General features: G+C 35.7%; 2 protein-coding genes across 5 annotated transcripts in view; both read left to right on the top strand.

The window, feature by feature from the left end:
- The window catches only part of plb1 (phospholipase B1), a 90,670-nt gene extending 89,368 nt beyond the window's left edge, over positions 1-1,302 (top strand). For all 4 annotated transcript variants that reach the window (XM_073928570.1, XM_073928569.1, XM_073928568.1 and 1 more), the window contains 2 exons: positions 323-397; positions 501-1,302. In XM_073928570.1, coding sequence (XP_073784671.1) covers positions 323-397; positions 501-755 — 330 coding nt within the window. In that variant the 3' untranslated portion in view covers positions 756-1,302. The remainder of the gene's footprint in view (positions 1-322; positions 398-500) is intronic.
- A 1,339-nt stretch (positions 1,303-2,641) lies between these two features.
- ppp1cb (protein phosphatase 1, catalytic subunit, beta isozyme) lies at positions 2,642-15,792 on the top strand. Its single transcript, NM_001004527.4, is given in 8 exon segments — positions 2,642-2,714; positions 11,212-11,343; positions 11,681-11,911; positions 12,034-12,138; positions 12,273-12,344; positions 13,982-14,133; positions 14,237-14,371; positions 14,469-15,792. Coding segments are annotated over 8 exon segments (984 nt in total). The 5' UTR covers positions 2,642-2,662; the 3' UTR covers positions 14,574-15,792.
- Positions 15,793-17,120: the final 1,328 nt, after the last annotated feature.

Raw genomic sequence — 17,120 nt, 5'->3', positions numbered from 1 at the left:
GAGAAATAAATCAACAAACTAACAAATAGTACCTGTTGGAGTACAACCACATTCACAATCAGGAGATAGCATAATTTTATCTATTAAAGAATTTTGCTTGTCCAACCAAAAGATAATAGTAAAGAAGAGAATGGATAAAGCCAAGTCCATCATCCGTTATTTTTTTTTTCTTAATTTTTAATGTGAATGCACTATATTCAGTACACTTTTTATATAATAATGTTTTTTCTAGTGCATAAGTATGTAATTTGGGATGCAGTTCCAATCTCAAAGAATCTTTCCCATGTTAAATACCGTATGTCTTTGTCCTTCTTTGCTTTAGCTGGAGCCTGTAGGGAGTAAACAGAACTACAATAATTTCACATATGACCGCAGTAAGATCCGCTGTCCCACAGAGGTGAGTATATAACCAATATAAACAATTGTTTTATATAGATCAGTGATGAAAATGTGAATTAAATTGTTCTTCAATTATTTCTTTATCTTCATGTCTTCTCCAGGAGCATCCCTTCATCTTCACACGAATAAACAGTGGCCCCGAGGTTCCTATGACAACAGTACCCACCACAGTCCTACCGGGCACCCCTTTGCCTGCTGATTGTGCCAATGATGTTGTGCCAGCCTGGGCAGCTGCAGTTCTGGCTGTAGGAGGATTGATGATTGGCTGGATCGTAACCTGGATGATCTTCTACTATAGAGAACGACGAAACAGAAAAAGAAACCAGATCAATGAAATGAGTGGAACAAAGTTCTAATAAGATTTTAAAAACAAAAGTCAAGTTAATTATGTTAAGGTGTCTTTACACAGCTGAGTTAAAGCTGCTTTTTTGCCTGATTAAAGTTCAGTGTAAAGTAGCTGGATTGCAAATGCATTTATGTCACCTCTAAGCGTCTGTGTAAAAATACTATAAATGCCAATTCAGAAGTATCTCTGTGCTACTTTTGCAGTTTACGTTTGGCCGTACAGCCTAAACCCTAATCATCTCTCCCCTAAAAGAAACATTTTTTTGTATTTTTTTAAGTATGTATATTTAATAAAGGTATTTTATAAACAATTTTAACTCTTGAGCATAAGCAGTAGATGAAGTGTTCAGATGTCTATAAATTAATTTATTGCTGTAAATTATTTGTGTAGTATTTTTTAGTAATATGATTGTTTTAAAATAAACAGAACAATGTAGAAAATATGTGATATATTTTAATGAGACAAAAAAAAATTATATATAATAAGTATTTTCTTAACCTTTGATCTGTGATCCCATTAGCAAGTTATTTTTCATTAAATTGTGTCATTACACAAGACGTTTTTGATTTGTTTTGTTTTGTTGTCATACATAATATTGTACAAAATGTGTAACAAATACTGATCTATAATAGTAATTTTACACTACCTGATAAAAGTTTTGTTGTCTACCCCAGTAGTAGGGGCAACAAATAATAAATTGACTTCTAGTTGATCATTTAAAAAAGTGGCAGAAGGTAGATTTTTCAGATGAATCATTTGTTGAACTGTTTTCCAATCATCACAAATACTGCAGAAGACCTATAGGAACCCGCATGGAACTAAGATTCTCACAGATATCAGTCAAGTTTGGTGAAGGAAAAGTCATGGTTTGAGGTTCATTCAGTATGGGGGCATGCAAGAGATCTGCAGAGTGGGTGGCAACATCAACAGCCTGAGGTATCAAGACATTTGTGCTGCACATTACATTACAAACTACAGGAGAAGGCAAATTCTTCATCAAGCGCTCTTCATACCTCAGTTTCCACAACAAAGTTCCTAAAAGCAAAGAAGGTCAAGGTGCTCCGAATTGGGCAGCCTTGTCACCAGACATAAACATTATTGAGCATGTCTGGGGTAAGATGAAGGAAGAGGCATTGAAGATGAATTCAGAGAATCTTGATGATTGCTGGGAGCCCAGCAAGAACGCTTTCTTTGCCATCCCAGATGACTTTATTAATAAGTTATTTAAGTCATTGCAGAGATGTATGGATGCAGTCTTCCAAGCTCACGGGAGTCATACACAATAATAATTATCTTTCCACTGCAGCATGACTTTATATTCTAAACTGTACATTATTTCAGTTAAGTAACAAGACTTGTCTAAGCAAAGTCAGATCTTACTGTCCTAATTAAATAATTAAAAATCGAGGCATGATCATATTTTATTTCAGTAAAATAAGCTTAAACTTAATAAGCTTAGAAGTCAAGTTATTATTTGTTGTCCTTAAAATTTGGATAGACAACAAGACTTTTGTCAGGTTTACATCAGTGGAAACAAATACTAGTCTTTGTATTTTTAATGTGTTTAAGTTAAGGTATTAAAATTAAGTTTTTAACTTTGCATTACATAAACATTAATATTGATTTTATTAAAATATTGAAAAAAATAAATAAATGCCAAGAGTATACCTATTATGAAAAAAATCCATCTAGAAGAGAAACCAAATACACAAATAGCCAAACATTAAACAATAGGAAACACCATTAACAATTAAACTCCTATCAACAGGTCAAAAGTTTGCCTTCAAACGCGATTAAATATTTATGAAAAGGTCATTAATATTGACGTAACTGCTTGTAACCAAGTGAATGACGTCATTGCAAGCGCCACCTAGCGGCCGTTGCTTGAAGCGCTGCATGCAGAACTCGGCACTGAAGATGGCGGAGGGGGAATTAAACGTTGACAGTCTCATCTCTCGACTTCTTGAAGGTAAGCTGTTTGAAAATTTAGCCTTTCTAACGTTTACACGATAAACCCAGTGATTAGACACTAGTTGTGACTTGTTTTATCGCCGGTGAATTGGAAATTTTGCGTTTAAAAAGAGAGCAAAGCTTCGGGTCTCTGCGCCCTGTTTACAAACACGGCAGTGGCCCCGGGGTTTGGGCAGCTTTCATACCAGCGCTGGGAGGTTCAGATTAGATCTAATATCTACCAAAGCAGGGATGAGACGCGAGGGCCTGTGGTTTATACAGCAGATGTTTAAAGAAAGCGAGAAATGGGAGAAAGGGCAGGACGATGCGGTGCTCGCTGCGTCGTCGACTTTAGGCGAATGCAACCGACGTAAACCCGATTCTCCATTAGACTCTGCTTCTACTGGTTTCAAAATACAGGATTACCGTGTTATTCACCGTGTACGTTAAAACTCTTGATTTATGTGAAACAAATGGATTTTCTAAATCATCTTATTAATGTTCACGGTGTTTTGTGTGTAACAATACACTCAATCTTATCCGTAATTGTACAATGTAAGTAACGTTACAATTCACAGCGTTACATTATCGTTACTCTTCATATTTCCCTTTTAATATGTATTATTTGTCATAATTTTTCTTCCCTTCATAAATACATATTATCTTTATACCGTTGCATACCTTTAATGTCTCAATGCTTTCATTGGAAACGTTTGTTATAACTTTAGTAAAGCCATACAAAGAATGTAAGGTAACATTGAGTTGTATATGTTGTTGTTGTTTTTGTTGAGATATAGGTGCTGTTTTTTACTCAGACATTTAAAAAGACATATTTTAGAGCAGTGATCACAATACCGTGAAACTGTGATATTTTTATCCAAGGTTATCATACCGTCAGAATCTTATATCGGTCCATGCCTATTTATCACTGCATATTCACAAGGTTTCATTGCTATAAGGCCGCAGCTAAATTTGGTTGTCAGTTCAGATTTGATTGTTTAAATCTGTGCTGTTTACACAGTTCAGTCATTTATATGAGTGGCAACTACAGCAAGTGCTTTATTTCAAGGAAATGCAATTGATGGGTACATATACAGACATTCTACAGCTTGTAACAAAAAAAAATTAAATAATAACTAAATGTTAATGTTGTAATTGACACAGCAAACCTAAAAACCAATGTTTTAACTTAGAATAAACAAGCTTGTAGTGATAAACTGTATTTTTAATGTCAAAAGACACTTCGCAAGGATTGCTTGTAATTTGTATATGTGGCAAAACTTGAAGAGTGGCCTCTGTGAAGCAGCCTTCTAAAGAAATGTGTTTAAAGTCATCTTTAGTAGCTGTTAACAAAAATGTTGCTATGGTTACCACATTTACATTGTCTCTTGTTTTACTCACGATAGTTTGCAATTATTTGGGGGATTCCTCCTCTATTTAAATACAATTAACACTTTTAAAGCGTTATTTTGTGTACTTGGCCGTAGTAATGTTTCACTTCATTTCCCTAATGATTTAATTGCTTATTATTCCCCTTATTATAAGATTACACTGAATCCTCCTCTTAATGGCATTGAAAGCTGTATATTTCCTCCCGCGTGCTGTAAGGAATGTTACACTATATGTAGTTGTACTTTTAGGCCAATTCACAACTCTCAGACACAGATAACTAGGCATGGGCCAGTATAAGATTCTGATGGTTTGATAACCTTTCAAAAATATTGTGGTTTCTTGGTTTTGTGATAACTGCTCTGAAATATATGCTCTTTTTAAACCTCTGGGTAATAAACAAAAACTTTTTTCCCCTTTGAACACAATATCTTTCATTTTGAAGAGAAATGTTTAAAATATTTTGTAACAGTAAACATGTCCAAATAGTTCAAATGAATCCTTGTCTTTCTGTTATGAAATGAATCATTGTCTTTATTAGTTTTAAAAAAAGATTTTTTTATTTTATTTAAAACAACGTCTTTGGATATCTTTTCTGCTAGACATTCTGTTGTCCTAAAAACAAAAAAAGTACACATATCTTAGGAATGACATTGCAGAAAATTTGACAGTTTTGCACCTTGACTTTTCCAAACTGCGATATACCTTGAAAGTGGTGATTGTTTCATGTCTACTGACAGCTGGCAGTTTTATTGAATGGGTGAATTTTTTGATTCAGTGTTTATTAGATTTGCGAAAGGTTTGAGAAATTATATGCTGTTATCTGGTGATTGTTGGCATTTATTGGCATAGTAAAATACATGCCAAATAGAAATAGCCATTAGAATAACTATAGATAGTTACTTTTAATAAGTTAGAATTCAATAGAAATTTAATCTTAAGGCTCGTACACACCGGGACGCTTTTCGTTTGCGTTTATGGTCAGCATTTTTCAAGGTGTTTTTCCGGATTCAAACCCAAGCAATTTTGCAAAAGACCCAAGCAAAAGGATATGCAAAATTACTCCTTGACGTTAGATGACGCTACACAACTTTAAGCTTCTGACATTCGCATGTAACACTAAAGAAGAAGACAAAGTTGACATGCTTGTTGTTATGGATGGTTCAAGTAGCAGCTCCAGCTTTAGCGATGAGGAAATGATTATTGTTCACCAATGCAATAAGCAGCTCCACCTTCATATCGCCTCTAGGCATCTTCTTGACAGCTTTGCGCTTGAGAGCCTCCAAGTGCTGTTTACTGTAACTTCAGCAGCTCCGTGCACGTGAACAAAAGTGCCAACCTGATTGGTGGAGAAGGTTTTGATGCGGCTCGTCAAAACAAAAAAAAACCAGCATGAGGTATTTTTTTTAAATGACGCTTAAATGCTTGCCGTTTTGCTCGTTGGTGTGCACGATAACAGAGACGCCCTTTATTTAGTCACAAGGCATTAAATGTCGACAGATAGCACGAGCGAAAAACGTCTCTGTGTGCATGGGCCTTTAGTCATACTATGACATTATAAGAAAATTTTAAGTAGGCTACTTGTTCTCAGTTACACGGATTGAACATCCTAATCTCAAAAATAATTAATTCATATTTTCAGAGCCTCACATTGTGCCTAACATATAATCTTTATAATAATTGGACGATCCTTCTGAGATCTTGTCCATGGGTGGTTGGATCTGAAATAGTTCCTCCACTGTACACTGGATTATTGTTTTTTGGTATGTAAAGTGACTTTTACTATCAAGTCTTAACTGCTGAAAACATTTTCTATCTTGTGTATTATATCTGTGAAGGACATGTTTCTGTCTCGAGGGACTAGGATTATAATCTACCATGGATTATTTTTGTCTCTCTCAGTGACTTCTGTTGCTACACAAACTTCTGCTGTTCAGTTACTTTTGATAAAGGAAAGCACCCTGGATTATTGCACCACCCTGATAACCAATATGGCCTTGTGCCTGTCCATCTGTCCCTACACCCTCCTGCTGACCCTCACTCAGCATTGCCATCTGTGATACTGTATGACCCTGCTTCTCGGCTCCTCACACCTCGATTTTCTTGGTCTCACAAACACATCTCTGTATGTTTCTCCCATGTTCCATCTGTGTCTCCTGATCACACTTCTCTATCTGTGAAGATCAAGCGGCCTGCTGCTTTACCCATGGTGGTCTAATAGCTGCCTGTCAGGACTTGGATAATCTTGTGGACGTCTGTAAAATGATGCTTTGGGAAAGAGAATCAGTTTAGTTTGTCCTTTTCATTTGGTTCTTATGTGTTGGTATATATTGTGACCCAAACATGATGGAAAGGGAATCAGAGCGAGGAACTAGTTTTAAAATGCCTTACAAATAGTAGTCGATTGCAAGGCTGCACAGTGTGATATTTCAGCATTGACATCACAATGTGCATAATGCACACCAGCAGTAGCCCCTTCGCTGGAGGTGTCGAGTTTTTTGTTGGTCTGGCAACACAGTTCAGAACCCTTGCGATTTGTGGAGTCATTACAAAGATCAACCTTAATAGAGTGAAAGTAGAGCTGGGAGAGTAATCGAAGATGATTTTCATGCACTTTTTGTCAGTAAAGCCAGTTATAGTCGGTGTTGGGGGTAACGCGTTATAAGTAACATGTTACATAATAATACATGTTTTTTAAAGTAACAAGTCAAGTAATGCATTACTTAAATAAATAAATAAAAATAAAGTAAAATAAGTAATTTTATTTGATTTACTTTTTTTAAAAATTACTTTAGTCAGGTTGAATCACACACTCAGTGAGCGAGCATCTTTATCATCAGGTCTTTTTTTTCATAGCAAATGAGTCTGCATACTGTTCTGGTAACTGAGTAACTCAGCATGTGAATTTATTTCAAGTCAGAGGGGGTATCCTCTGACTTGAACTACTATGTTACTACTGATGACACAAACCGTTTCAAGACAACTCTATTCAATTTAATGAACTGGTTTGACTGGTTCACTTAGCAGATTTTGTAAAAACAAACGATTCATTCACAAATCGCCTCTCATCACTACAGACTGTTGGTAACAGAAATAATGGCTGGCCGGAGACTTACATTTTTGCAATGGATTCTTGTTATATTGAACTTATCGAAGAAAAGAAGTGGATTGTTGTTAAGTGTAGATGATGTGTAAGTAAAACATTTGACAACTGCAGGAAACACAACATCGAAAAACGAAACAAAAACAAAACTGGATGCAAAGCACTACACCCGCACCCCACATCCAGCTAAACAACAAAGGATTGAAGTCAGTTCACATTCTCCAGGCAAAACAATTAATTGGAATAAATAAAAGAAATTTTTTTTATTGCTTTCATTGTAGAGGAGATGCAGTCACTGTCTACTATAAGCAGCAAAGGTTTGTAATATAGTAAGTTTTTTTCTCTTTTGGGGAACGATTTACACATTTGTTAGGGCATGTGAAACAATTTATTCAGTGTATAAAGCTCAACAATTTATTTTGATTTGGGGATGTTTTTAATCATCTTACTGTTCATTTTGTGATTACATTTTTAAAATTTTAAAGGTTTAAAATCTGTTTTTACCTTAATATAAATAATTTCTTGTTAGTACTCTTAGGCTTTATTGCAATCTTTATCCCAATGCACAGTGAATTTACTTAACTAGTAACACAAAACATGCAAAAGTAGCAAACACATTACTTTACATCCTTTCATAAATCTGTATATACAGCATGTATAACTCTGGGCTCAAAAAGTTCTCAAAATATTGTTTTATTCTACTTTTTTTTAAGTTAAATGAAGGTGTAGGTTAGATAGGTGGTTGTTAAATGCAGAGCTTCTCTATAAAAAAGGTGAGAAAACACCTGCAAGTTCTGAAAGAGATCAAACCTCATCCAGGTAAGAAAAAGTAACTCAAAAGTAATACATTACTTTCTATAAGAAGTAACAAAGTAAAGCAATTAGTTAATTTTTGGGGTAGTAACTCAATATTGTAATGCACTACTTTCAAAAGTAACTTTCATCAACACTGGTTCTAGTAAACCCTCAGCATGTGTGTTCAGATGGAACTAATACTAATACGCTATGCAAAAATTAGATTTTAAATAAAAATTTGATTAAAACAGTTGATTTTGACATCCACAAAATCATTCTTTGATTATAACAGCTGTTTGTGTCACTTCTCAGTGCAATACAGTTCTGTGTAGTAAATTCTGCAACATATAAAAACATGGTTTTACTCCAGACTCACTACATAACTTTAGTTGAGTGTTTGAATTAAATCCCTCTTTTATTTGACTCCATTCTCATGTGTTAATTAGTCACACTGAATCAATGAAAGCAGTTAAATCTTCTGTTTATTCAGCAATCGCTATGGAGGTTTCCAGGGTTTCTTTGTGTTTATTTGGCTATTTAGAGTTTCTGCGAGAGACCATCCTCTGGCCTTTGAAGGTGATTTACTGCTAATCACACTGTGTCTCCCTGACAAGATGTGCATGGCAGTTGTAGCTTTACTCGGTTGTATTCATTGTTTCATTTTGATTATTCAAGCACTCATTCAAAGAATTTGGGCACAAGAAGTTAAAACATTTGTAGCTTTAACAGAGATTAATTGTTTTTAATAATTTAGATGATGAAGGCTAAACGGTATTCTTTTATATTTCATTATTCGATGTCTGTGCCTTAACCCTGTTAGACTTCCCAGAAAGCAATAATACTCTGTTTATTTATTGTGCTTACAATGTTTATAATTGTATTATAATGTATGCAGATAATATATACAAAATTAACCCAGTTGATCTGAAATTATTAATTCTTTCCAATTTAAGCCATTTGAACAAATTGTATTCGTATTGCACTACGTATCACAGAAAAACAAAATTATTCAATTTTAGTTTTCTTAATATTATGGAGTCATTTGCTACTCTTAAGTTGTTTCTGGCCAACTCATAATCTAGTTTAGACTGGTCTGGATGGTTACTTGTTGAACATACGCACACACACACACACATTCAGATTTTTCTTATGTTTAGTCATGCTGCAAAAACAGGGACATTTCATCAGCTACTAGACTTGCACACACACGGTTAAATCTGTACAAATGGTACCATGCAATCTCATAAAGTGCCCTCCACTGTACGCACACACACACACACACACACACACACACACACAGTAGTTGGGGTTATAGCATTCTTCAATTCTCCAACATTGCTGGTTTGTGTGGGATATTGTGAGGGTGGACGGACTGAAGACTAAAATGGTTAGCGCCATTATATAACCGTTTTCATGGCTGTAAGAAAAGAGTGCAAGTTTTCCATCTCAGTGACATATATACTGTCTTTCAGCTATTCAACTTTTCTCCCCCCACTCACAGCACATTCTCATTTTTTAATGTTGTTCTTGCTGACTCTGAGTGGATTATTTCTACAGGTTCTTGTTTGTAGTTTTTCTCCCTCAAAGTTTTTAGACAGAACTCTCAGAGAAATAGTTTACAGTCTCTACTATCAGCTTGGCGGGGCAGGAACATTCCAGCAGAATTCCAGACACTCTCAACATTCCCCCTCACATAAACAGCAGTGTGTAGGATATAACATAGAAATGTTGATTGGGTCTGTCACAATCACAGATATTTGTTCCTAATTAATTGTCAAACCAAACATTTCAATTGCTAATTTGATTGTGTTTTGTTTGTCGCATACAGTGTACAGTGTAAGTCTTATCAGGTATTTTAATGGTATTAGCCATGTATGATTAAAATGAATGCTGTGAAAAGCAATACTATTTGCATAGCTAATTACTTGTAATGTAACCATAATGTCATTGTAACCAGAATATAGTTTCCCTCTTCATATACTAACACAATCAGATGATTAATCTATAATTGTAATAAACTTAATGTTTATGTATTATAATACTCTACTCAAAAGTCTGTGGGCGTTTTTTTTTTTTTTTTTTTTTTTTTTTGCAAATTATTGTAGCTAGAAATGTCAAAGGAACAACCTTTTTATGAAAGAAATTTTGGTACTATGTAAAAGTATTTATTTTAAATTTGTATAAAATGAATGTATCCTTACAATTTTTAATGACGAGAAAGGTTTGTATGTACAGTTTGAATCAGTGAATCATAAATCTTTCCTGGTGTGTCACCATTAGACCTTGATTGGTTTAAGGCGTCGAGTGTCATTGTCAGCCTGACATCTTGCAAAGCAAGACTTTTGACTGTTGTTAAAGTCCACTTAGCAACTTGTTTTGGCTAGCTTATACAGGAAGAAGCCTGTCTGACAAACATCTGAAATTAATAGCCATGGTTTAAAATGTTTAAAATGCTTATCTGATATAGAGTGCATTAATTCCTCTATTAAGTCCACTATTTCTGTAGCACTGGTTTCCAAAAATATTTTTCCATAAAGATTTTAAAAATGTCCATCCAGCCGCAATGTGAATAGCACCATTAATAATTTTTACTTTTTTAGTGGTATTTTTTTACCACTAATAATTAACTTTGATTTTGGCAAAGTATATGAAAATTAGACAAATAGACACAGTATATTTTTTTTTACAGTTTTAATGTAGGACAAAACTGCAATCTTATGAAGCATTACAAATTTTTAATTAAAAACAACAGAGAAAAAGTTGATTGTGTGTATAAATATATACTTATAATAAGCTAAAGAAATGCAAATAAATGGGTTCAACAAAAGCATGTGGAGTTGATTTAACCTCAGAGCTCACATTGCCTGTCTTTAAAGGTTGATCAGATATTGTAAAAAATCTATTTCCCTATTTTCCTTCTCCACTGGCTCTCCTCAAAAACACGTATGCAGCCTCTTACAAACAGGTCTTTGTTTTCAGGTAGTAAAAGTCTAATCAGCCAGATGCTCGCAAACTCAGACTGTTCAGTTTGCCAGATTGAGAAAGTCTATTTTTGCGTGCAATATGCTACAGTGAAGGACAGTATGGTATGTGGGCCAATTCGGGAATTGAGTGATTAGAAAATCCCACGTTTGACCCAGTTATTGAGGCTGCAATAAAGTTGTCACACTTATGGAATAGAAATTGATGTTAACCAGATCTTAACTAATGCTGATGTCTGCTGTTCCAGTGCGAGGATGTCGTCCTGGGAAGATCGTTCAGATGACGGAAGCAGAAGTTCGAGGACTCTGCATTAAGTCTCGAGAGATCTTCCTCAGCCAGCCCATCCTGCTGGAGCTGGAGGCGCCACTTAAAATCTGTGGTAGGTTAGATTCTCTCCTTCTCCAGAGGAGAATCTCTGCCTTTTTAATTACATTCCTTTCTCTCTATCTCAAGGTTTTGGAAATCCGCGTAAGTAGAGCAGGTTATAAATATAAATGTAATGAGGATAGGTTTGAGGTCATTTCTCTTCTCTCTGTGGCACACCTGAGACCTCTCTCTCTCTGTTTGTGTCTTTGTGTGTGTGTGCGCGCGCCAGAGTCATTAACCTGAATCTTGGGTGTCGAGGTCTTTAGGCCTTAGGTCTTTTTTTTATATTATTATAATCTAACTAATCCATGTTGGTTTATTGATTTATGATGATTACTCTCTCTTTCTAGGTGACATCCATGGGCAGTACACAGATCTGTTGAGGTTGTTTGAATATGGTGGTTTTCCACCGGAGGCAAACTATCTCTTTCTGGGTGATTATGTGGACCGAGGAAAGCAGTCTTTGGAGACCATCTGCCTCCTGCTGGCCTATAAGATCAAATACCCAGAGAATTTCTTCCTCCTGAGGGGAAACCATGAGTGCGCCTCCATCAACCGTATCTATGGCTTCTATGATGAGTGTGAGCATCTGAGAGCATGCATATTTAAACATAACCCCCCTCTCTACCAACTGCAACTTTGTGTGGACAAGATTTCAGATAATGCATCGCGCTGTATTATTATGCCCATTTGTATGTTTCAGGCAAGCGCAGGTTCAACATCAAGCTCTGGAAGACATTCACAGACTGCTTTAACTGCCTCCCAATCGCTGCCATCATAGATGAGAAGATTTTCTGTTGCCATGGAGGTGAGAACAAGTGAATGAACGACGGATAGTTTTATTGAAGTGATTCGTGGCCTGATAAAATGGAGCAACTGGGTCAAAAAAATACTATTGCATTCTCTTTTTCTGACTTTTATGTCTCTCTCGTGTCCATCAAGGTCTTTCTCCTGATCTGCAGTCAATGGAACAGATACGTCGAATTATGCGACCAACTGATGTCCCAGATACAGGTGTGTGTGTATGCGACAAATTTCTTGTTTCAGACGAGTAAAATATGATGATCTTGATTCCATTTAAAGTCGTAATGTCGTGACAATTAATGAAGTTTTGTTAATTTAGTAAGCTTTAAATGGATTCTGAACATTTTGTTGCTCATATTTACATTTCCTAGAAATAATATCTATCATCTTTTACAATTGTAATTACCAAAGTTGTAATTGTGCAAAGTTGTTTTAGTATTATATAATATTATATTTGTGTTGCTATTTCAAGTAGCTTTTTAATATTTTCATTTTTTGTGCATTGGCTTTTTCGCCATTGAATATGGTCATTTAGATTTAATTACATTTTATATAAGTAAAATTTTTATCTTCATCTAGCTTTTTTTTTTTTTTTTTGCTTCATCTTAACCTTCATTCATTCATTTTCCTTTCGGCTTAGTCCCTTTAATAACCCGGGGTCGCCACAACGTAATGTTTTGTATATTCACTTAAATTTAACGTTGGTCATTGAAAACATGTTGTTACATTTAATAATGATTGACCACTTAAGGATGATTTATATGTGACGCGTTTGCTTGAGTGAGCATTTTTGAGACTGGCACCGCATTTCTTTTTAGTTGAATATGAATCACTTTAAAGAGATTTTATCTAAAACAGGTAAGACTGTACAGACATCAACCCGATGACCAACAATTTGGCTAGAAATTGCAACAGCCATGGGAAAAGGAAGAGAGTTTTTGTAATAAAGTTCAGAAAAACTTGAGGGATAAGTTTCTTAAAACCAAAAAGTGAGACCATGTCAAAAATGGAGACCCAGGTGGTTTTATACACAATTACAGAATATGCTTTTCCACCATTCATAGGTGTTACACTGATTTATATATTACAATTTTGAATTTAAAACAATTTAATAGTTAGAAAACTAAAATGAAGTAACATATTATTTGTTTTTATAACTGGAAAGAATATTTGAAACGGTTTACAATATACTGATGCCCTGTTTTTCAAGGCTTTATTTGTGATATTGGTCAGGATCGTTGGACCTTTTTAACATACAACTGTAGAGGACATAAACTAGCCAGACAGTAATGTGTGAATTGTTGATCAGGCTAAATCTAAATTTATTTTTTAGTAACTGTACTTTTTAAAATAAAAAAATATATTTGTAGAGCAACCCCTGTTCTGTTATAATTAATATTTTAATAAACTATAATACGTGGAATTGTCTAAGATATGAACAAAAGCAAGTGATGCATCAAAGTTTGATTGATTAATTGATTTATTTTTTATTAATTAATCTTGAATGCTTATAATAATTTATAAAAAATAATTAGTTTAAAAATCTTGAATGACATTATTGATATGACGTATTTCCGGAAACTATTTACTTGATTTTACGGTGGGTACCTCTTGACCAACCCCTTTCATTTAAAAAAATATTTAATCGGCAAACGCATCAAGTATAAAAGCCTCATCCATTTCGTGAGGTGCGTGCACAGTCAACAAAGGTCTACTACGTGGCGCCAGACAAAAGTATAAATCAGCCATTATATAAGCAATCAACTAAATGAACTTAAGATATTATAATAAAATATCACAGACACTTGTTCTCTAGTGATTTCATGCTGAGTCTCTTACTCTTGCAGGGTTGCTGTGTGATTTGCTGTGGTCAGACCCCGATAAGGACGTTCAGGGATGGGGAGAGAATGATCGTGGTGTTTCATTCACGTTTGGTGCTGATGTAGTCAGCAAATTCCTGAACCGCCACGACCTGGACTTAATCTGTAGGGCACATCAGGTAACAGTTCATTTCAACCCATCTCATCCATTATTGTGTTTCATGAGTTGGACGTGCAGATGTTGTGTTGTAGTTTGTGTAGTGATCGTGTGCTGTTTTGCAGGTGGTTGAGGATGGTTATGAATTCTTTGCGAAGCGGCAGTTGGTCACTCTGTTTTCAGCGCCAAACTACTGCGGGGAGTTTGACAATGCCGGTGGAATGATGAGTGTGGATGAGTCACTCATGTGCTCTTTTCAGGTGTGGCATTATTCACGTGCACGCACACACACACACACACACACAAGCATGCATTGTGCTTTCCAAATACACTCAAACACTCCCTGTTCTCTTTCAGATCCTGAAGCCATCAGAAAAGAAGGCAAAGTATCAGTACAGCGGGGTGAATTCAGGGCGACCTGTGACCCCGCCCCGTACTGCCCAAGCCCCCAAGAAGAGGTGAGCGGCTCGCCAGCCGGAACCACACTCTCCATCCCCCATCCCCACCTTCAGCAAAGTACCCCTGTATGGGGCAGCTTGTCCTTCCCAATTCCCCCTCTGAAGTCTGTCTACTCGCCCTGCCAAACCTCTTTCTCCTTTCTTAAAATTTGTGTACAGAAATTTTGCTGTGACCAGTGGAATTCTCTTTTCTTTTGCTCTGCTTGTTTGTTTATTGGTATTTTAATAACATAAATAATAATAATAAATACTGCTTTTGGTAAGCAGCTCCTGACTTGCTCTACAAAGATCCCAGAGCAAAACACACACTCGTTCTTTTACGCAAAGATCTCGGTAGTGTGCTGATATATAAGCATTTTGTTGAACTTTACTTCAGTACTCTTTGATTATTGAACATTAATGTCGATTCATGAAGAAAGAGTGATGATTGTAAGTATTAATGGTTGATGTGTATTTCGCTACACGATGAAGTTTCAAGACCAGAGGCTTTCACGAACACACACACACCTAACGCTGTCAGGGTCACAGGTCAGCAGACACTTCACACAGACGCAAATCTATTGTCGATAAAATAGGTCAGTGTGGACAAAGCTAGAAAAAGGGATTTTAAATTGGATACCGTGACATGCGCGCGCGCACACACACACATTTGCACAGCTGCATTTACAAACGGCATTGCATGTTCTGTTTTCTTAAAAACCTCTGGGACTTACAGCAAAACTCTATAGACCTCTGTTTAACGTGCTGTTTTTATGTCTGACGATAGTAATAATTCAGGAGAAAAGTGTCACGGCATAACACTTTGCATGACCCATGTACATGTCTGTAATAACCTGTCTGAAATGACGTAATCCACCAGCCATTTTCTCATTGGATAACTAAACCAAGTGGAAAATAACCTCCAAGTTGAAGAGTCACACTTGTTTGAAGTTCCCCAACATTATTTCGAAGGTTAAAAGTGATTTAATTTGATTTGTTTAACAACTAAAAGAGTAGCACATGTGACTAAACAACAATGCCTTTGTGTGAGGGTTGCTCTTCCTCATGTGGATATTCATCTGTCATAACACACTCTTTTTTTAATGTTTTTATTTGTGTGTGTTGCTGTTTACTTCTCCTTAATTTATTTCCAAACGTTGGGAAAAGCTATCAAAGTGTTCTAAAAGCAGTTCATGAGTTTTGTATAAGTGGGCTTCAAAATTAATAAATGGAAGAAAACTCTCTTTGCCGCCTCTGACTTTGTTTCCCTTAGCAACCGTATAAATACCAGGCTAATTAAAGTGGCGGAGACCATAGTTCTGGACGCTATTCAACCGACTTTTTCCTAGTGTTTCATTAAAATAAGCAGCACTGTAAGTCTCCAGTGCTGGAAAATGTGGACGAGGACAATCTGTGGCCTGTTGTCATGGCTACTGCGGCCCAGCAGGGTCAGGCTCCATTTCAATGCAGACAAAAGCAGACAATGTGCTGAGATTATTTTCAGTTGATTCAAGTACCATCTGAAATTTCACATCGGATTTGTTTAATGACCTGAATAAATGTATTTAATCGATCACAAAATAATCCTGCCACATTTAATGTTTCCATGAAGTAATCTGGGCTTTGGGTTTTAGAGGACTGACTTGTGCTCTTCAGGTAGGATGTTACTGGAACATTGCAGTTGACCATTCAGATATTTAAATTTATTTTAAGGAAGCAAACAGACTCTATCATGGTAGAGTTACTGTGAAATACATTTTCTTTTTTTTTTATATAGACCTATAATGACAGATACCTTAAGGTGTGCTTGCATTTAATGTTGCTCTTAAAAATGTGTGGAATCCAGTATTTTAAAGGGCAGCCATTATGTAAAAAATACTTTTATAAGAGGTTTAAACAGTTGTGTAGCAACAGTGTCAATATAGCCAGCCTCTAATGGAAAAAATATATATATTACATAATCTTTTTATAATCATACTTGATAAACACAGAAACACTTTGATATTCTCTCATTTGTTACAATCTCTTCCTCATTAGCAACAGCCCTAAGTGAGAAGAAGCCATCTGCCATTAGAGTTTTCACCTGCTAAAGATAATGTCAACAACTAAGAGGATTCAAAATACACAAATCAAAACTGTAGTTACTTTGTAACTCCATCCTTTGTATAAAGAGCACAATCTCATTTGAATTAAAAGTCCCAATGAACCAGTGCTGCCATTGTTATTTTGTTTCTTATTGTGACGCAGTTCCTAGAGAAACAGAATGTGGAACAGTGGCCATGGCTTGTTTTTTTTTCTACTGCAAGTTGAATGGTTCTGGTAAAGTAGGCATTTCATTCAGAAAGCTTGAGAAAGAAGTTTTAGTAGAGTTATTGCAACCTAACAAACTCCTGCTCACTATTTCTGTTTGTTGTCAAAATTGACAGTTGGACCAGCATGGTTAACTGTGTTAGCCATGCCCAATACTTCAAAATCACGTCATCTGATAATTTAACTGAAAACAAACAGGAAGTGCATTTTTAGATTTCAGTTAAAGATTAGTGACATCTGAGACTTATTTTACATCTTATAA

Source organism: Danio rerio, chromosome 17 (assembly GCF_049306965.1).
Source record: "Danio rerio strain Tuebingen ecotype United States chromosome 17, GRCz12tu, whole genome shotgun sequence".
Lineage (NCBI taxonomy): Eukaryota > Metazoa > Chordata > Actinopteri > Cypriniformes > Danionidae > Danio > Danio rerio.
Note: the sequence above shows the minus strand (reverse complement) of the source record. Positions and strands in the feature narration are given on the sequence as shown.